We start from the raw sequence: 23,758 nt of genomic DNA on the forward strand, positions 1-23,758 counted from the left end.
CTATCATATCCCCTGTAACACAAACACAGGTAACAATAATCTCTTGTCTATCATATTCCCTGTAACACAAACACAGGTAACAATAATCTCTTCTATCATATCCCCTGTAACACAAACACAGGTTACAGTAATCTCTGCTCTATCACAGTGACTGTATTTCATACCTTTGCTATAACCATCTCTTGTCTATCATATCCCCTGTAACACTAACACAGGTTAAAATAATCTCTTGTCTATCATATCCCCTGTAACACAAACACAGGTAACAATAATCTCTTGTCTATCATATCCCCTGTAACACAAACACAGGTAACAATAATCTCTTGTCTATCATATTCCCTGTAACACAAACACAGGTAACAATAATCTCTTGTCTATCATATTCCCTGTAACACAAACACAGGTAACAATAATCTCTTCTCTATCATATTCCCTGTAACACAAACACAGGTAACAATAATCTCTTCTATCATATCCCCTGTAACACAAACACAGGTAACAATAATCTCTTGTCTATCATCTCTTGTCTATCATATTCCCTGTAACACAAACACAGGTAACAATAATCTCTTGTCTATCATATTCCCTGTAACACAAACACAGGTAACAATAATCTCTTGTCTATCATATCCCCTGTAACACAAACACAGGTAACAATAATCTCTTGTCTATCATATCCCCTGTAACACAAACACAGGTAACAATAATCTCTTGTCTATCATATCCCCTGTAACACAAACACAGGTAACAATAATCTCTTGTCTATCATATTCCCTGTAACACAAACACAGGTAACAATAATCTCTTGTCTATCATATCCCCTGTAACACAAACACAGGTAACAATAATCTCTTCTCTATCATATTCCCTGTAACACAAACACAGGTAACAATAATCTCTTGTCTATCATATTCCCTGTAACACAAACACAGGTAACAATAATCTCTTGTCTATCATATCCCCTGTAACACTAACACAGGTTACAGTACTCTCTTGTCTATCATATCCCCTGTAACACTAACACAGGTTACAGTACTCTCTTGTCTATCATATCCCCTGTAACACTAACACAGGTAACAATAATCTCTTGTCTATCATATTCCCTGTAACACAAACACAGGTAACAATAATCTCTTGTCTATCATATTCCCTGTAACACAAACACAGGTAACAATAATCTCTTGTCTATCATATTCCCTGTAACACAAACACAGGTAACAATAATCTCTTGTCTATCATATTCCCTGTAACACAAACACAGGTAACAATAATCTCTTGTCTATCATATCCCCTGTAACACTAACACAGGTTATAATAATCTCTTGTCTATCATATCCCCTGTAACACTAACACAGGTTATAATAATCTCTTGTCTATCATATCCCCTGTAACACTAACACAGGTTACAGTAATCTCTTGTCTATCATATCCCCTGTAACACTAACACAGGTTATAATAATCTCTTGTCTATCATATCCCCTGTAACACAAACACAGGTTACAGTAATCTCTTGTCTATCATATCCCCTGTAACACAAACACAGGTAACAATAATCTCTTGTCTATCATATCCCCTGTAACACAAACACAGGTAACAATAATCTCTTGTCTATCATATCCCCTGTAACACAAACACAGGTAACAATAATCTCTTGTCTATCATATCCCCTGTAACACAAACACAGGTAACAATAATCTCTTGTCTATCATATTCCCTGTAACACTAACACAGGTAACAATAACCTCTTGTCTATCATATCCCCTGTAACACTAACACAGGTTACAGTAATCTCTTGTCTATCATATCCCCTGTAACACAAACACAGGTAACAATAATCTCTTGTCTATCATATCCCCTGTAACACAAACACAGGTAACAATAATCTCTTGTCTATCATATCCCCTGTAACACAAACACAGGTAACAATAATCTCTTGTCTATCATATCCCCTGTAACACAAACACAGGTAACAATAATCTCTTGTCTATCATATCCCCTGTAACACAAACACACACAGGTAACAATAAACACAGGTTATCAATAATCTCTTGTCTATCATATCCCCTGTAACACAAACACAGGTAACAATAATCTCTTGTCTATCATATTCCCTGTAACACAAACACAGGTAACAATAATCTCTTGTCTATCATATCCCCTGTAACACAAACACAGGTAACAATAATCTCTTGTCTATCATATATAACACAAACACAGGTAACAATAATCTCTTGTAACACAAACACAGGGTCTATCATATTCCCTGTAACACAAACACAGGTAACAATAATCTCTTGTCTATCATATTCCCTGTAACACAAACACAGGTAACAATAATCTCTTAACACAAACACAGGTCTATCATATTCCCTGTAACACAAACACAGGTAACAATAATCTCTTGTCTATCATATAACACAAACACATATCTGTAACACAAACACAGGTAACAATTCTATCATATTCCCTGTAACACAAACACAGGGTCTATCATATTCCCTGTAACACAAACACAGGTAACAATAATCTCTTCTCTATCATATTCCCTGTAACACAAACACAGGTAACAATAATCTCTTCTCTATCATATTCCCTGTAACACTAACACAGGTTATAATAATCTCTTGTCTATCATATCCCCTGTAACACTAACACAGGTTACAGTAATCTCCTTTTAGCATATCCCCTGTAACCAAACTCCTATTCAAACATTCAAGTCAATTCTATCTTATCAAGAAACAATAATAAGACAGGAGAGTTTTCAGCAGTCACCATCCACATCCATTTTTAAAAATGGGAAGCTTTCCTATTGCTATGGTCTATTTTAATCTGAAAATTCTATGACAAATTGGCGTGTTATACTTTAAAAGGGTCAGAAAAAGGCTTTGTGTGATTGGCCAGTAAAGCTTCAACAACATTTAACAGTCAGGAGTGTTAGAAAGATACTCTGATGTAATTACACCGTGAACAATCAAGCTGTTTATCTTAACAACTTTTATTCACAGTTCCAAAAATACTGGAAATATTTTCTAACTTCTACAACATTAGAGATGTGTAATTGAGCCCACATGTTGATAAAACATGAAAACAACCATAATAAGTGCTTAAAAAGAATAGCCAAGGATCAGAGTTAAAACAGGGCCCATGTCGTCAGAATGAACAAAGGCTAATTTGTGAATAAATAGTGCTGAGGAGTTAGAACTCTTTTACACCAGAGGTTTAGTAACAACAGCCATGTAGAGTTGATAAGTGTAACCCGACACATTTCATATTGTAGACACTAATAGTACTGTGCCAAACTTAAAAGTGTTTAGACTCCAAGAGTAAACCACACAATTTAAACCCTAAATATCTCATTTCCTGGTTGGCATTTATTTCCAGTCTTAAGAAAAATAAAGAAAAAATAGTAATGTTAATGGTTAGCAAATTGGACATGTTTTTCCACAGACTGATTCGTCTCATCCTGACAAAGTTATAAACAAATTTCGGGACATATGTGCTATTGTGACATTACATACAAAGTATTCTAGACTCTACAAGGGAGTGAAGGTTCCTAAATACATAGCAAAGCATCCTAAATGATACAAATCCCCCCACTCCCATTTATAATGAAGTTTTGTTAAAGAACACATCCTCTGAAATGCCTCTAAGAGTTTCTAGTTAAAACACATGCCAGCAACTTCACCCTCTGATAATTGACATAACTGTATCTATATATTATCAACACACATGTAAGTGATCAAAATCCATCTAGAAATGAGTTGCAATAGCGATGAAGATGATTTTCTATAAATAGTAACAGTGACCCTGGTGCTGACCTTGGCATATGGAAATACCAACTTGTTCAACTATGGTATTAATTATTGTAACTGACCAATATGAGAAGTTTGATCAAAATCTGTTGAGAAATGAAGAGACTAGAGCACTAACAAATATAATGATGACCTTAATATTGACCCTGGCAGGCTGAAACACAAACACGATCAAGGTATTATGATACTTGACCAATATGTGAAGTTAGATGAAAATCCATCGAGACATGAAGTTGCTTGAGATACAAGGAGTTGTTCATTTCAGTCATCAGCCAAGTTATCATATCAGATATAGAATAAATGTTTATATGAAAACTTGTGTAAATTGACACAATCACCTTTATTCTGGAGTGACGACTGATAAAGACTGCCTGGACAGAGCCCAGGAGGCCCAAATTTGCCGACATAGCAAATGGAGAGAGCTTAACGATAGAGGTGGGAATAAAAACCCTGGCTCTACTGACCATGATTAACATCAATGAAAGTGAATGTTATCACCATCAACTTACCAACAAGTTAAAGAACAAGAGAAAATGATCACTACCTCCTTTTATGTAAATACTCTCAATCTAGACGTACTTGCAAGAAACAATTTGTCCATCTTACATCAAAGTTAGAAGAGATTATGTCATTCTTAAATAGAAACAAAGCAAGATTCCAGTATGCCAAGGTCTCTCCTTATCAACTTCGAATAATGGTGAACGAATAGGTTGTATGGAGAGATGGGAAAAAGAACAAACATCCCCCTGTCTTGTCCTAGACTCCATTGTGTTTGCAGAACAGTATTTCATGACCCAATATATTTCATTCCTTCCTAAAATTTCTGCTTGTACAAGTCAGACTTGTTATTATATGAAACACATGCCAAAATTTAAAACCATCAATTTTCATTTGGGATTAGCAAAAGAATGCATTTTGCACTTCAAGAATGCAGCATATATACTATATTTGACCTAAAAATCACCCCGCCTCCTAAATATTCGATCTTACACTTTGTATAAATTTATACATCCTATCCCATGACCTTATACTATTTAAATATTCCTATAAACCCGTTAATTAAAGATACTTGTAACTAATTATGGAGATTCTGCATTAACCCTTATTATTTCAAGTTGAGTATCATGTGCGATTATTAGGTAGAATACCATCCAAGCTTTACACTGGATCTTTCTCCATTCCTTTTAACCAATATCTACTGCATTCATCAAGAAATAAGTGCATCACATAGGTACAAAGATTAGGACTACTCCTGCACAAATCATTATTTGAACTGGCATTCTTGACCCAATTTCTCACATGGGTCTGCTTAAAATCTGATAAAATGGAACAATTTGTGATGGTTTGATGTGAAAGATATTCAGACAGGAATTTTTTTCAACAAGATCCTCTTTTATCATTTATTCATATGTAGAAATATCTTTAGAATGTTTCCTGGATAATATCTTGGCACATATCATCATGTTTTCATTAAATGTCAACTTTTCAATGTAATCACTATGAAATGTAATGTTTTTTTAGTGTGAACTTTTCACACATATTTAAGTTTGGAACAGACTCTTGGTAATATTTATGGCTGTGTAGCCCTATAAATATTACATATACATGTGTTATTGGCCCTACAGACATTACATATACATGTTTCAGTGGCCCCATAGACATTACATATACATGTGTTAGTGGCTCCACAGACATTATTTATACATGTGTTAGTGGTCCCAAAGACATTACATATACATGTTTCAGTGGCCCCATAGACATTACATATACATGTGTTAGTGGCCCCACAGACATTACACATACATGTGTTGGTGGCCCCCACAGACATTACATATGCATGTGTTAGTGGCCCCACAGACATTACATATACATGTTTCAGTGGCCCAATAGACACAATATATACATGTGTTAGTGGCCCCATAGACATTACATATACATTTGTTAGTGACCCCACAGACATTACATATACATGTTTCAGTGGCCCAATAGACATTACATATACATGTGTTAGTGGCCCCATAGACATTACATATACATGTGTTAGTGGCCCCACAGACATTAGTTATACATGTGTTAGTGGCCCCACAGACATTATTTATACATGTGTTAGTGGCCCAATAGACACAATATATACATGTGTTAGTGGCCCCATAGACATTACATATACATTTGTTAGTGACCCCACAGACATTACATATACATGTTTCAGTGGCCCAATAGACATTACATATACATGTGTTAGTGGCCCCATAGACATTACATATACATGTGTTAGTGGCCCCACAGTCATTTGTTATACATGTGTTAGTGGCCCCACAGACATTATTTATACACAGTGTGACATTACATATACATGTGTAAGTGGCCCCATAGACATTACATATACATGTGTTAGTGGCTCCACAGACATTACATATGCATGTGTTAGTGGCCCCACAGACATTACATATACATGTGTTAGTGGCCCCACAGACATTACATATACATGTGTTAGTGGCCCCATAGACATTACATATACATGTGTTAGTGGCCCCATAGACATTACATATAAGTTAGACTTAAGGTGGTAAGCTACATTTGAAATGGCTGTAGGATATGAGTGCCTCAGCTTCCCGATATTTTAGATGATAATTTTCTATGAATACAGTTTTTAGTTGATAATTTTGTATGAATACCCAGGTCGTACCATGATCAACTCAATTAACTACTATGCCAAAAATGATGATTATTGTGGCGTCTGTGGGTTTATAAATATGCGAAAAAAGCTCCAGCATAAATATATATATATATATATGTATTCCTTCAATAGTTTTCAGATTGAAATATCACAAATAATTAATGACCTTTATGAACCTTTTACATATATTGGTATATAAACAACAAATATGTCAAAAAACAATAAGTGTGATAAGTTCAATGTAAACAGAAAATAAGGACACAATGAAATCTGTACACTACCTGAGAATTTTTCTTGTATCTACTGTCAAATCACAGGTTTTCATGGGTTTCAATTTACATGGTTTTTAAAAAAAAACCCAACTTTTTGGTGGACACTTGATTTCATGGATAAATAGAGCTTCATAAATCTACTTAAATAAATACTGAAATAAATATTCAGTAATTCATGGAGATATGACTTCCTAAGTCTTGATTATCCATGAACTCAATGACAACAATGACATGTACATGAGAATGCATAGGTATATAAGAATGCATGATATTTAAATGACAATACACGAGATGTAAATGGGAATAAACAATATGTAAATACACAATTTGTAAATGAGAATACACAATATGTAAATACACAATTTGTAAATGAGAATACACAATATGTAAATACACAATATGTAAATGAGAACACACAATTTGTAAATGAGAATACACAATATGTAAATACACAATTTGTAAATGAGAATACACAATATGTAAATGAGAACACACACACAATATGTAAATGAGAACACACAATTTGTAAATGAGAATACACAATATGTAAATACACATTATGTAAATGAAAATGCACAATATGTAAATGAGAATACATATGTAAATGAAAATACATATGTAGGAACACACAATATGGAAATGAGAATACACAATATGGAAATGAGAATACACAATATGTAAATACACATTATGTAAATGAAAATGCACAATATGTAAATGAGAATACGCAATAGGTAAATGAGAATACATATGTAAATGAGAATACACAAGATGTAAATGAGAATACACAATATGGAAATGAGAATACACAATATGTAAATACACAATATGTAAATGAAAATAGACAATATAAAAACCAGAATGCACAATATTTAAATGAGGAATATGTAAATAAGATTGCATGGTATTTAAATGTGTAGATATGAAATTATATACAAGTAAACATAATACTGAACAGTTTTTACCTGATATGTAAATGAACTTACCTGATATTTCAAAGCTATTTGATTCTTGATTCTCTCCTTCCTCTTCACATAGACATATGCTCATACCACTGAGTGGAAGGGAGCCCTGTGGAGGAAAAACCACCAATTAATTAGTACCATCACACTGAAATAGGGCACCTGTTCCACTCCACCCTAGCAGGCAAAAGGTCATCGACTCCAATGATCCAGATAAGAAGAGTTGTTGAGTGCCACAGTGTAAGACTTGCCATATGTTTTAAGTGTCAGGAGTGTTTGTAGGTAAACAATGCTGCATTCTTACAGCATCCCATGTAAATACATGTTACCAACTCAACAGATGTCAACGTTAGATCACTGTTACTCAAGTGCTTTAACAGATGTCACCCGTATCTCATTCGCAGCTAAGATGTTCAACTTCAGATACACATGATGCCAATTTAATCGCCTATGATTCCAGTCACAGACAAATCTTTATCTTGAGACATGTATAGACTGTGTTCCCCAGATTGACATTATAACACGTTCCAATATACACACACTCACAGACCACCAAGGTTTTTAGCATTACGTTTCTTCAGAATCTTTTGGCAACTTCTCAAAGAAAACCCCCTTTTTTTTTACTCAATTCATATTCCTTCAACAGATTGTACCATAAAATTAAACAACATTTAGTAATACATAGGGTCCTATTTATAACTCATTTAATCAACTGTTGCATATCTTTCCTTAAATGAAAGGTCCAGTACGCTTTTTGCCGTTTTAATTTCAATTTCAAATACAGCTACATGCGATTAGATTATAGTTTCAAAAGCTGAAGAAATCACAAAAATCATCCTCAGAATGCAGGTCAAATCAACACTGGGTTTATTGTATATCAAAATTTTATCATACAAGAAACAAGATGATGTAAATACCAGTAAACCACAGTCCTGATTGTAACATATCAGGTAAATGGATCAAGCAGGGGCCATAACTATTCACACAACTAGGGGCTAAAGGGGAACCAACACTTCTCAATAAATAGCAATAACAAACTTTCAAAGTCAAAATCCAAGATGGCAACCTGTCAGCCATCTTGGTTTTTCCCATCAATTTCAAAATCCAACGGACCAAACCAGGGACCAAGAGGAACCTACATATGAAATTTAAGAGAGATCTATCTCTTTTCAAGAAAAAGTGATAACAAAAATTGTTTCCTAACGGACGGACAAACAGACGATGGACCAAGGATCATGGACCATGGACAGAGGGCAATTTGAATAGTCCTCTATTTGATGATGATGGGCTAATAAATCTGGTATACCACTGACAAATAAATGAACATAAACCAGGCCAATGATATTACCAGTTAGGATGAACAAGGACTTGTTTCTTTATACTATAGCTTATTGTATGCATATATGTATGTCCTCATTTAAGTTTTCAATTACGATGTCCAGTTTCCTGCTAATTTCATTTTAATTTTAAATGATGCGGAAAATAAAACCCTTTGAAAATGAAAATATATACAGTATACCCCAGTGCTATTCTTACTTATTCCTTAATTAAGAATTAAATCCAGGTCATCACAAAGAGTGATTTACTATTAATGTTTATATCCTATCAAACAGTGGACACTTACCTCATATTGGTACCCACTAAGTCGCGGACTCATGGACAACATGACCAGGACACTGGGAAAAAGGACAAAGATGCGGTCACACTTATCTCCAGCAAGAGTCTCCACCTGGACATGTGAAAGATGTACGACTTCTCCGAGCTTGGTCATCTCCTGGAATACAAAGTCTAAAATGTCAATTTCTGCCCCAGTATCAATCATAAAATTCTCACCAGTAAAAATTTCATCTATCCAATTTTGTGATATTCCCACCAATCCAATTTTGTGACATTCTCACCAATCCAATTTTGTGACATTCCCACAATCCAATTTTGTGATATTCCCACCAATCCAATTTTGTGACATTCCCACCAATCCAATTTTGTGACATTCCCACCAATCCAATTTTGTGACATTCCCACAATCCAATTTTGTGACATTCCCACCAATCCAATTTTGTGACATTCCCACCAATCCAATTTTGTGATATTCCCACCAATCCAATTTTGTGACATTCCCACAATCCAATTTTGTGACATTCCCACCAATCCAATTTTGTGATATTCTCATCGATCCAATTTTGTGATATTCTCACCAATCCAATTTTGTGACATTCCCACCAATCCAATTTTGTGACATTCCCACAATCCAATTTTGTGACATTCCCACTAATCCAATTTTGTGACATTCCCACAATCCACAATCCAATTTTGTGACATTCCCACAATCCAATTTTGTGACATTCCCACAATCCAATTTTGTGACATTCCCACAATCCAATTTTGTGACATTCCCACAATCCAATTTTGTGACATTCCCACAATCCAATTTTGTGATATTCTCATCGATCCAATTTTGTGACATTCTCACCAATCCAATTCTGTAATATTATCACTAATCAAGCTTTGATATTTCCAGCCAATAAATTTTTCGAGACATTGTCACCAATCAAGTTTGTGTTAGGTATCACAAAGGGAGCTACACGAAGAAACAAGATCATTTCCACAGGGAAATTAGATTCCAATCTATTTACACATAATTTCTATTCCTACATTCCTACAATGATATTTGTACTACCTAGTAGTTTAATGTCAGATTATTAAATAATATAAGGATAGTCTATAAACCAGTTAATACATAAAAACCATTTCAATCTCTGCCATTAGTGATTACAAGGCAAAAGTGGTTATCTCCCCTACATGGCAGGGTAGAATTGATTATCTCCCCTACATGGCAGGATAGAAGTACTTCTCTCTCCTATATTGAATGGGTTTTTTATCACCGGCTGTCCAATGTCAAAGATAGGCAGTATCACACACAAGCTAAGGGAAGCAATCTTTATAGTTTTTGGCTATACAAAGAGAGTTGCATGCTGCTCCAGGGACACCAGTATAATAAAAAAATCCCTAAATAACCACAGCTTAAATAACCATTGTCAGACAGGTAGCTTAAATAACCATTGTCAGACAGGTAGCTTAAATAACCATTGTCAGACAGGTAGTTTAAATAACCATTGTCAGACAGGTAGTTTAAATAACCATTGTCAGACAGGTAGTTTAAATAACTATTGTCAGACAGGTAGTTTAAATAACCATTGTCAGACAGGTAGCTTAAATAACCATTGTCAGACAGGTAGCTTAAATAACCATTGTCAGACAGGTAGCTTAAATAACCATTGTCAGACAGGTAGCTTAAATAACCATTGTCAGACAGGTAGCTTAAATAACCATTGTCAGACAGGTAGTTTAAATAACCATTGTCAGACAGGTAGTTTAAATAACTATTGTCAGACAGGTAGCTTAAATAACCATTGTCAGACAGGTAGTTTAAATAACCATTGTCAGACAGGTAGTTTAAATAACCATTGTCAGACAGGTAGTTTAAATAACCATTGTCAGACAGGTAGTTTAAATAACTATTGTCAGACAGGTAGCTTAAATAACCATTGTCAGACAGGTAGTTTAAATAACCATTGTCAGACAGGTAGTTTAAATAACCATTGTCAGACAGGTAGTTTAAATAACTATTGTCAGACAGGTAGCTTAAATAACCATTGTCAGACAGGTAGTTTAAATAACCATTGTCAGACAGGTAGTTTAAATAACTATTGTCAGACAGGTAGTTTAAATAACCATTGTCAGACAGGTAGTTTAAATAACTATTGTCAGACAGGTAGCTTAAATAACCATTGTCAGACAGGTAGTTTAAATAACCATTGTCAGACAGGTAGTTTAAATAGCTATTGTCAAACAGGTAGTTTAAATAACCATTGTCAGACAGGTAGCTTAAATAACCATTGTCAGACAGGTAGTTTAAATAACCATTGTCAGACAGGGTAGCTTAAATAACCATTGTCAGACAGGTAGTTTAAATAACCATTGTCAGACAGGTAGTTTAAATAACCATTGTCAGACAGGTAGTTTAAATAGCTATTGTCAAACAGGTAGTTTAAATAACTATTGTCAGACAGGTAGTTTAAATAACCATTGTCAGACAGGTAGTTTAAATAACCATTGTCAGACAGGTAGCTTAAATAACCATTGTCAGACAGGTAGTTTAAATAACCATTGTCAGACAGGTAGCTTAAATAACCATTGTCAGACAGGTAGTTTAAATAACCATTGTCAGACAGGTAGTTTAAATAACCATTGTCAAACAGGTAGTTTAAATAACCATTGTCAGACAGGTAGTTTAAATAGCCATTGTCAAACAGGTAGCTTAAATAACCATTGTCAGACAGGTAGTTTAAATAACCATTGTCAGACAGGTAGCTTAAATAACCATTGTCAGACAGGTAGTTTAAATAACCATTGTCAGACAGGTAGTTTAAATAACCATTGTCAGACAGGTAGCTTAAATAACCATTGTCAGACAGGTAGTTTAAATAACCATTGTCAGACAGGTAGTTTAAATAACCATTGTCAGACAGGAAGTTTAAATAACCATTGTCAGACAGGTAGCTTAAATAACCATTGTCTGACAGGTAGTTTAAATAACCATTGTCAGACAGGTAGCTTAAATAACCATTGTCAGACAGGTAGTTTAAATAACCATTGTCAGACAGGTAGTTTAAATAACCATTGTCAGACAGGTAGTTTAAATAACCATTGTCAGACAGGTAGCTTAAATAACCATGGTCAGACAGGTAGTTTAAATAACCATTGTCAGACAGGTAGTTTAAATAACCATTGTCAGACAGGTAGTTTAAATAACCATTGTCAGACAGGTAGTTTAAATAACCATTGTCAAACAGGTAGTTTAAATAACCATTGTCAGACAGGTAGTTTAAATAGCCATTGTCAAACAGGTAGCTTAAATAACCATTGTCAGACAGGTAGTTTAAATAACCATTGTCAGACAGGTAGCTTAAATAACCATTGTCAGACAGGTAGTTTAAATAACCATTGTCAGACAGGTAGTTTAAATAACCATTGTCAGACAGGTAGCTTAAATAACCATTGTCAGACAGGTAGTTTAAATAACCATTGTCAGACAGGTAGTTTAAATAACCATTGTCAGACAGGTAGTTTAAATAACCATTGTCAGACAGGTAGCTTAAATAACCATTGTCTGACAGGTAGTTTAAATAACCATTGTCAGACAGGTAGCTTAAATAACCATTGTCAGACAGGTAGTTTAAATAACCATTGTCAGACAGGTAGTTTAAATAACCATTGTCAGACAGGTAGTTTAAATAACCATTGTCAGACAGGTAGCTTAAATAACCATGGTCAGACAGGTAGTTTAAATAACCATTGTCAGACAGGTAGCTTAAATAACCATGGTCAGACAGGTAGCTTTCAACAACTTCTAATGACTCTTTAGGAATTATCTTTTTCATAAGTTTAAGAAGTTAAGTAATATTTTGAACAATTCTTTTTCTTTTCTTGGAAATGAACATCATTAATACACAAACTATTTGACATTTTTTTCTCTTGTATCTATTTTTTGCAAAAAAAATGCGCCACAATTCTTAAATTGGCAAAAATTGCGTAAAATCCAGATGAAATATTCATAGTCCTAATTATGTTTTATACATCAATGGTTTTGATTCCATGGTAAAATAAAGCCATCATAAGGAATAACAACTCAAATCTATTCATTCCTGAATATTTTCATATATTTTATCTTATGGTTTCTTTAATGACATTGATAAATCCTAATTACTGGAATCTTGTCACTCAACAGATAATGTGGGCGTCGTCTCCCAATTAGAAATTATAAGGGTGTTTCCAGCTGATTACACGGGGTTACTATCTTAGACATCAATAAATTCACAAACATTTATTTTAGCTGTGTAGATACGACTTTCACTAAAGTAAGTACAAATTTTAACATAAAATGTATAATAATTCCAAATTTATTATTTTTTTCACTTTGTCATTCTGTTTATTTAATTAAAAATCTGATGGTTAGGAACCATGCATAAATAATAAAGTGATTTTCTATCCACTTAACTTTCAAAACCTACAACACAAGTTGACAAAAGCTTGTTTGACCACCATGAATTACCTTTATCTTCCTTACCAATCAAAACACAGTGTATATCAAATATTGTGAACAAAAATTGCTGTGTCTACCATCCTGAGGTGGTAACTATATGGAACATGTACCTAAGGTATGTACACATGTTCCTAAGAGCACCAAACATGCAAACAATATACCCATGCAGTGTCATTTGTCACTATATTTTAGTGCCATAATAAGATTTTAATATCAGGTATTTTCTCATGCCCAAGACAACCAGGACAGTTCGGGAAAGCATATGAATGACCAAAGTAAAACCAAAAGGTATCAAGACAAGCATGCAAGTGTAACACCAACAGGTGTGTTGTTTAAGTAAGCCTACAAGTCAATTGTAAGGTTCACATAAGCCCACAAGTCAATTATAAGGTTAACATAAGCCCACAAGTCAAGTATAAGGTTAACATAAGCCCACAAGTCAATCATGATGTTAACATAAGCCCACAAGTCAATTATAAGGTTAACATAAACCCACAAGTCAATTATAAAGTTAACGTAAGCCCACAAGTCAATTATAAGGCTAACATAAGCCCACAAGTCAATTATATAGTTAACGTAAGCCCACAAGTCAATTATAAGGCTAACATAAGCCCACAAGTCAATTATAAGGTTAACATAAGCCTACAAGTCAATTATAAGGTTAACATAAACCTACAAGTCAATTATAAGGTTAACATAAACCTACAAGTCAATTATAAGGTTAACATAAGCCTACAAGTCAATTATAAGGTTAACATAAACCTACAAGTCAATTATAAGGTTAACATAAACCTACAAGTCAATTATAAGGTTAACATAAGCCCACAAGTCAATTATAAGGTTAACATAAACCTACAAGTCAATTATAAGGTTAACATAAGCCTACAAGTCAATTATAAGGTTAACATAAACCTACAAGTCAATTATAAGGTTAACATAAACCTACAAGTCAATTATAAGGTTAACATAAACCTACAAGTCAATTATAAGGTTAACATAAACCTACAAGTCAATTATAAGGTTAACATAAGCCCACAAGTCAATTATAAGGTTAACATAAGCCCACAAGTCAATTATAAGGTTAACATAAACCTACAAGTCAATTATAAGGTTAACATAAACCTACAAGTCAATTATAAGGTTAACATAAGCCCACAAGTCAATTATAAGGCTAACATAAGCCCACAAGTCAATTATAAGGTTAACATAAGCCTACAAGTCAATTATAAGGTTAACATAAACCTACAAGTCAATTATAAGGTTAACATATGCCCACAAGTCAATTATAAGGCTAACATATGCCCACAAGTCAATTATAAAGTTAACATAAGCCTACAAGTCAATTATAAGGTTAACATAAGCCCACAAGTCAATTATAAAGTTAGCATAAACCTACAAGTCAATTACCAGATTAATCTCTATATATCAATTAATTTAAAATTGCAAGTTACCAAGGAAGGGAAGATGAATGGTGCAGATGATTTGAGAAGCAAGGGACAGCTCATAGAGCCACAGAGATCCTTTCAATATTGTGACAAGAATGTTACACAAACTTAAAAGTTGTCAAACCCAACAAGGGAGATAACCAGGTATAAGAAATGAACCTTACCTCCCCCTCCCAGCCTTTTATTGCACTTGTTAGTATTTCGTACTCCATTTCCTTTAACTTCCTTACATCCATGCATGCATTCTGGAAAACAAAACAAAATTTAGTTAGTTCAATCAGAACAAATATTCTAATCTATCAGGTATATACACTGAACTAACATATATACACAGATGTATGTATAGACATACAGAGATTGTTACAGAACTACCAGATACAACAGAGATAGTTACAGAACTACCAGATATACAGAGATAGTTACAGAACTACCAGATATACAGAGATAGTTACAGAACTACCAAATATACAGAGATAGTTACAGAACTACCAGATATACAGAGATAGTTACAGAACTACCAGATATACAGAGATAGTTACAGAACTACCAGATACACAGAGATAGTTACAGAACTACCAGATATACAGAGATAGTTACAGAACTACCAGATATACAGAGATAGTTACAGAACTACCAGATACACAGAGATAGTTACAGAACTACCAGATACACAGAGATAGTTACAGAACTACCAGATACACAGAGATAGTTACAGAACTACCAGATACACAGAGATAGTTACAGAACTACCAGATACACAGAGATAGTTACAGAACTACCAGATATACAGAGATAGTTACAACACTACCAGATACACAGAGATAGTTACAGAACTACCAGATATACAGAGATAGTTACAGAACTACCAGATATACAGAGATAGTTACAGAACTACCAGATACAACAGAGATAGTTACAGAACTACCAGATATACAGAGATAGTTACAGAACTACCAGATATACAGAGATAGTTACAGAACTACCAGATACACAGAGATAGTTACAGAACTACCAGATATACAGAGATAGTTACAGAACTACCAGATATACAGAGATAGTTACAGAACTACCAGATACAACAGAGATAGTTACAGAACTACCAGATATACAGAGATAGTTACAGAACTACCAGATATACAGAGATAGTTACAGAACTACCAGATACAACAGAGATAGTTACAGAACTACCAGATACAACAGAGATAGTTACAGAACTACCAGATACAACAGAGATAGTTACAGAACTACCAGATATACAGAGATAGTTACAGAACTACCAGATATACAGAGATAGTTACAGAACTACCAGATACACAGAGATAGTTACAGAACTACCAGATACACAGAGATAGTTACAGAACTACCAGATATACAGAGATTGTTACAGAACTACCAGATACAACAGAGATAGTTACAGAACTACCAGATATACAGAGATAGTTACAGAACTACCAGATATACAGAGATAGTTACTGAACTACCAGATATACAGAGATAGTTACAGAACTACCAGATATACAGAGATAGTTACAGAACTACCAGATATACAGAGATAGTTACAGAACTACCAGATACAACAGAGATAGTTACAGAACTACCAGATACACAGAGATAGTTACAGAACTACCAGATATACAGAGATAGTTACAGAACTACCAGATATACAGAGATAGTTACAGAACTACCAGATATACAGAGATAGTTACTGAACTACAAGATACACACAGATAGTTACAGAACTACCAGATATACAACAGAGATAGTTACAGAACTACCAGATATACAGAGATAGTTACAGAACTACCAGATATACAGAGAAAGTTACAGAACTACCAGATACACAGAGATAGTTACAGAACTACCAGATACACAGAGATAGTTACAGAACTACCAGATACACAGATATAGTTACAGAACTACCAGATACACAGAGATAGTTACAGAACTACCAGATATACAGAGATAGTTACTGAACTACCAGATACACAGAGATAGTTACAGAACTACCAGATACACAGAGATAGTTACAGAACTACCAGATATACAGAGATAGTTACTGAACTACCAGATACACAGAGATAGTTACAGAACTACCAGATATACAGAGATAGTTACTGAACTACCAGATATACAGAGATAGTTACAGAACTACCAGATATACAGAGATAGTTACTGAACTACCAGATATACAGAGATATATTGGATTAACAGATATACACAAATGCAATAGTTGTTTCATATTTGAGGAGTTAGACTAACTGGATATGTCATTAATCAGGTTTGCAGCGACCTGGACTGTACTAAATAAAAATTAAACCAGGAATTCTATATCATACATATACACATATACACTCAGTATAAATACTTTGTTTCATTTCTAACTGAAAGTTTCCTGTAAAAAAAATAATTTCCTGACTACTACAGTGTTTCATATGACTTCCTTGTGTCTCTGATTCCAAGACAGAAATATATTGTAATGCCCCTAAACTGATATTGAAGGACAATGTAATTTCAAAGATATATCTTCTCATCTGTAATTGGAGTGGGCTACATCCTTAATCTATAGTACCTCTTCAGCTTTGTTTTTGTTCAGGCAAATCTGTTACTGACACTTCATCAGAGATCAGTTTCACCGAGAAGCTGATCAAATTGCCTTACATATCTTGTAAAAAGCAAACTTACAGATGATGCAAGTTTGTTTGAGAAATTGTCAACAATTTTTTAAAACCATTTTGACAAAGTTCTTTTAGAATACTAAGCAGTTCTAACCACTTTGGGTTGCATTAACCATACCAACCTATCTATTCAAATTTACTTCTAATAGATTATCAAAAGCTCTTTCTTAATTCACCACAGAAGAGAAAGATTTGTTGATAATTGAATTTACTTCAGACTAGAATATCCTTCCTATTTACTTCAGTAGAACTATTTCCTTTCCCACCAAATATTTCCTTTGTGAAACATCATCCCGAAACCTGATTTTAAAACAGGGCGGTTCATTCAATGGAAATCAGGAATTCACATGATGCTAACAGGACACCAAAACAAAATGGCATCAGGATGTTTGTTCTGACTCAGAAGTAGTTTTAAACAGGAAATTGTCACATGCCTGAGAAGCCATCAATAAAAGAAATTTATCTTGATTAAGTAAGTTACTGTGACAATGAAAATAGACCAAACTGAGCTCTAGGTCTCATCTGTACAAAGCAAGCCGGAAATCTGATCTACCAAAAACCAAATGACAATTACATGAAGCAAACCAGAGACACTAAATACAAAGAGAACTAAATGTTTGCACTGCACAGTGAGCAAGACACCTTCCACAAGAAAACACTGACAATACTCTCTGCACAGTGAGCAAGACACCTTCCACAAGAAAACACTGACAATACTCTCTGCACAGTGAGCAAGACACCTTCCACAAGAAAACACTGACAATACTCTCTGCACAGTGAGCAAGACACCTTCCACGAGAAAATACTGACAATACTCTCTGCACAGTGAGCAAGACACCTTCCACAAGAAAATACTGACAATACTCTCTGCACAGTGAGCAAGACACCTTCCACAAGAAAACACTGACAATACTCTCTGTACAGCAAGCAGAAGACACCCTCTAAAAAAGCACAAGAAACTTGTTTTACACAGTAGAGGGAAAACACCCTTTACAAAGAGAACTGAAAATATCATTTATATAGTCAGCATTAAGTGTACCAGAAGAATACTGCAAAGTAAATGGAAGACACCTACTGTGCTTGCAGGATATCTGCTACTAAGCTAGAAACATTTTTTGGATACCCATTGGTATGTTCAATACTTTGAAGCCAAATAGTCCACATATTTTAAAACTATGATGCAGGTAATATCTTCTTCAAGAAAAATAATTTCTGTCCTCTATTTTGTGTAATAAGATTTCCATATCCACTTGAAGTTAAGGCATAAACCCCAACCAGAGAAAAATGTTGTTTTTGAAAAATCAGTGTCGTTATGATGCTTCTCTTAGTATGTGAAACCATTTTAAGAAGCAAACATTTAAGTGTTAGGCTGTTCCAGATATGTTGTACATATTAATTATTTGGGAATATATTCATGCCTTCATCATTTATACAATGCAATAAATGTAAATCTAATAATGTTATTCCGAAAAGAAATCAAACTGATTACTTCTATACACTATAAAACTTAATATAGAACAAGAGTTCCTCGGAACTGTTGTCTCACAGTCACCCAGAAATCAAACTGGATTTGCAACATTCAACCATAAAGTTGTAATACGAAATTTCATTTCTATGACTCAAAGCATAATCAAAGAAAGTCCAGAAAACTATATTCCCAAAGAATTTTCTAAGTTCAAAGGGGCATAACTCTGAAGGGTCACAGACAGCCGGAAATCAAACTTAATCTGTACCCTTCCAACAAGAAGCCACATACTAAAAATCGCTTTGATAACTCAAAGCATAAACGAAAAAAGTCCGGAAAACTTTCCCACGGACTCCGCCAACGCGTGACGTTGGACAAAGTGATTCCTTAGTGTCCGCTACCTCTACAGGCGACACAAAAATTGAAAAAATTGATGGGCTTTTTTTCAATTTTTCTGTTAATGAGTTTAAATTTCCCAAACTATATTCATGGTATTTCATTCTAATTGAATAATTGGATTCAATTGCATAACAATGGATGAAGGCTTAAAACCTCTTAATCAACAAATAAATAACAAACAGTTCAGTGTCAATATCAACATAACAAATAAATAACAAACAGTTCAGTGTCAATATCAACATAACAAATAAATAACAAACAGTTCAGTGTCAATATCAACATAACAAATAAATAACAAACAGTTCAGTGTCAATATCAACATAACAAATAAATCAAACATCATTTTGTTTTATAAATCGTAGATTGTATCGCAAAATGTTACTCAAATAAACTTTCAAACTTGCTGATCATTTGAGCATTGGTAGGTTATTCCACACATCAACCACTCTGAATGTGAATAAGTTTCTCCGTAACTCTGTGTTACATCAGTTTTTGTACATTCTATAATTGTGTCCTTGTGTTACGCCAGTTCTATCACAGGTTAATAGACTGGACGCATATCTTTTATCAAATAAATTGTTAATTATCTCAAAAAACTTTCCACTCTCATCCAGCAACACTTTCATGTTATGAATTATAATATTCGTTAGGAAAGTTCTTCCATTCCTGGTACAAATTTGGTCACTCTTCACTGAACTTCTCAATCAGTTGCTAGTCCTTTAAGTTCAATGCACTTGCTGCCTACTCCAAAAGTGGTCTTACTGATGTCTTGTTCAAATGTTTAAATATTGATTCATCTATATATCTGAAGAATTACCAAGTAGCAAACTGACTTTATAAAAAATGTATTTATGCAATTTAGCATATGAGTTCGAAAGTTTTCCTTGTTATCCAACTTTACAGCTAAATATTTGTAACTTGTAATGCTTTCTGGTGTAGTTTTCTGCCGTTTGGTCTACAATATAGTAGAGACTTCTATAACAGTACCACTAAATATTAGTGTGAGACTGCTAGTACAGACTTCTATAACAGTACCACTAAATATTAGTGTGAGACTGCTAGTACAGACTTCTATAACAGTACCACTAAATATTAGTGTGAGACTGCTAGTACAGACTTCTATAACAGTACCACTAAATATTAGTGTGAGACTGCTAGAACAGACTTCTATAACAGTACCACTTAATATTAGTGTGAGACTGCTAGTACAGACTTCTATAACAGTACCACTAAATATTAGTGTGAGACTGCTAAATATTAGTGTGAGACTGCTACAGACTTCTATAACAGTACCACTAAATATTAGTGTGAGACTGCTAGTACAGACTTCTATAACAGTACCACTAAATATTAGTGTGAGACTGCTACAGATATAACAGTACCACTAAATATTAGTGTGAGACTGCTAGTACAGACTTCTATAACAGCAACACTAAATATTAGTGTGAGACTGCTAGTACAGACTTCTATAACAGTACCACTAAATATTAGTGTGAGACTGCTAGAACAGACTTCTCTAACAGTACCACTAAATATTAGTGTCTCTTCTATAACAGTACCACTAAATATTAGTGTGAGACTGCTAGACTTCTATAACAGCAACACTAAATATTAGTGTACAGACTTCTATAACAGTACCACTAAATATTATTGTGAGACTGCTAGTACAGACTTCTATAACAGTACCACTAAATATTAGTGTGAGACTGCTAGTACAGACTTCTATAACAGCAACACTAAATATTAGTGTGAGATTGATAGAACAGACAATACTTGTTAGGTAGAGACTTTGATGAGGAGACAGATCTTCAACCTCTCACCAGTCTGACCAAGAAAATTGTAGCCAACAGTTGGATTGTGCGTTGGGCTCTTCTACTACAGTCCTATCATATGACCATGAAAGCAATCCCAGGAAGAGACAATGTAGGGGCTTACTACCTCAGTCATATGGAGGAATGATTACTATGAACTTTTGTCCACTGCAGCCAGTTGCAGGGATACCAGCAAATATAAACGACGAACACAGCAGGTTCCTCATTCTTATGAAGGAGGGGAGATTTCACAAGTAGTGTCAGATTTTCTCCTTGGTAATAACAATGTAAAGATAGTTATTGGTTTTTTTTTATCTTTGTAGGCAGTGCGCTTATGCGGGTAAATACGGTACGGTACACTAGTACCAGACTTAGATAAGTCTTAGACGTATGTTGCATATTGTAATAGTGTAAAAAGGTGAATTATGTCGGGTCTTCACCTGGGATAGTAGGAGACAGGTCATCACCTGGGACAGTAGGAGCCAGGTCATCACCTGGGACAGTAGGAGCCAGGTAATAGGGACAGTAGGAGCCAGGTCATCACCTGGGACAGTAGGAGCCAGGTACCTGGGACAGTAGGAGCCAGGTCATCACCTGTGACAGTAGGAGCCAGGTACCTGGGACATTAGGAGCCAGGTCATCACCTGTGACAGTAGGAGCCAGGTACCTGGGACAGTAGGAGACAGGTCATCACCTGGGACAGTAGGAGCCAGGTCATCACCTGGGACAGTAGGAGCCAGGTCGGTACCTGGGACAGTAGGAGCCAGGTCATCACCTGGGACAGTAGGAGCCAGGTACCTGGGACAGGAGCCAATCAGAATTTCACATACTCATTACTGCATTCCCAGATACACACACAGCAAGGTGATGGTGTAGTACCTGACATAGCCTGCGTGTATAAACTGCTTGCTTTGGAGTAGGAATCAGTTAAGAGAACTTCCCAGAGTTCTAGCAATGGGGACCATGCAGTTGAGGTCCTTTAGCCAGTGTGGGGTTGGGACGACACTATAGTGGCAACACCCAGGTCGATTCCTTAAAGCATTCTTTGTCATGGCTTGGGACGCTTCATAAAGACGTCACAGTCACGCCACAACAGGGATGAGGAATGGCTTGGACCCTTTCAACGACTCCTGAGAAACCCCTAGGACTTCAGAGACAGTATGAATCTAGTCTACATCACCGTCATCTGATAAGTTGATATGAGCGCACTTAAGTATTGTGTTCTATACTGAACAGAACATCATCTATATCTACTTTATAGTAATCAGAACTGTATCACCCCAGAGGGAACCTTGGAGGAAACCAACTATTAATTAAGTTAGTGTGATTCTAGAACCTTACACATTTGGGACATTGTTTACATTCTGTGAATTGTAAATGCTGGTATTATGAAATAGTAGTAAGTGTACTTTATTCTAATCAGGAGTGTGTGTTGGTGCTGTGTGGTAATCAGAGAACAAAATAACCTTTGGTCATAGTACAATAACAAGTGGTAATATTAATACTGTGTGGGCTTTTATCTTATGTTACCGATGTGTATATCCTGTACATATATATATAATAAATTGTGAATTACGTGTGTTGAATTTCAACCACTGTTGTTGATTCTACCTCCATCATCTGGTATTCACTAATCGACCTAGTGACAGAGACTTCTATAACAGTACCACTAAATATTATTGTGAGACTGCTAGTACAGACTTCTATAACAGTACCACTAAATATTAGTGTGAGACTGCTAGTACAGACTTCTATAACAGTACCACTAAATATTAGTGTGAGACTGCTAGAACAGACTTCTATAACAGTACCACTAAATATTAGTGTGAGACTGCTAGTACAGACTTCTATAACAGTACCACTAAATATTATTGTGAGACTGCTAGTACAGACTTCTATAACAGTACCACTAAATATTAGTGTGTGACTGCTAGTACAGACTTCTATAACAGTACCACTAAATATTAGTGTGAGACTGCTAGAACAGACTTCTATAACAGTACCACTAAATATTAGTGTGTGACTGCTAGAACAGACTTCTATAACAGTACCACTAAATATTAGTGTGTGACTGCTAGAATAGACTTCTGTAACAGTACCACTAAATATTAGTGTGTGACTGCTAGAATAGACTTCT

At 34.9% G+C, this 23,758-nt stretch overlaps 1 protein-coding gene across 6 annotated transcripts in view; it reads right to left on the minus strand.

Moving 5' to 3' along the window:
* LOC132558214 (rho guanine nucleotide exchange factor 7-like) overlaps positions 1 to 23,758 on the minus strand; it is a 92,335-nt gene that overhangs the window by 24,544 nt on the left and 44,033 nt on the right. For all 6 annotated transcript variants that reach the window (XM_060222755.1, XM_060222754.1, XM_060222753.1 and 3 more), the window contains 3 exons: positions 15,436 to 15,516; positions 9,348 to 9,497; positions 7,748 to 7,832 (listed from right to left, as the gene is read on the minus strand). In XM_060222755.1, coding sequence (XP_060078738.1) covers positions 7,748 to 7,832; positions 9,348 to 9,497; positions 15,436 to 15,516 — 316 coding nt within the window. The remainder of the gene's footprint in view (positions 1 to 7,747; positions 7,833 to 9,347; positions 9,498 to 15,435; positions 15,517 to 23,758) is intronic.

This window comes from Ylistrum balloti, unplaced genomic scaffold, assembly GCF_031769215.1.
Source record: "Ylistrum balloti isolate Yb309-2 unplaced genomic scaffold, AGI_CSIRO_Ybal_v1 Utg370772, whole genome shotgun sequence".
NCBI lineage: Eukaryota > Metazoa > Mollusca > Bivalvia > Pectinida > Pectinidae > Ylistrum > Ylistrum balloti.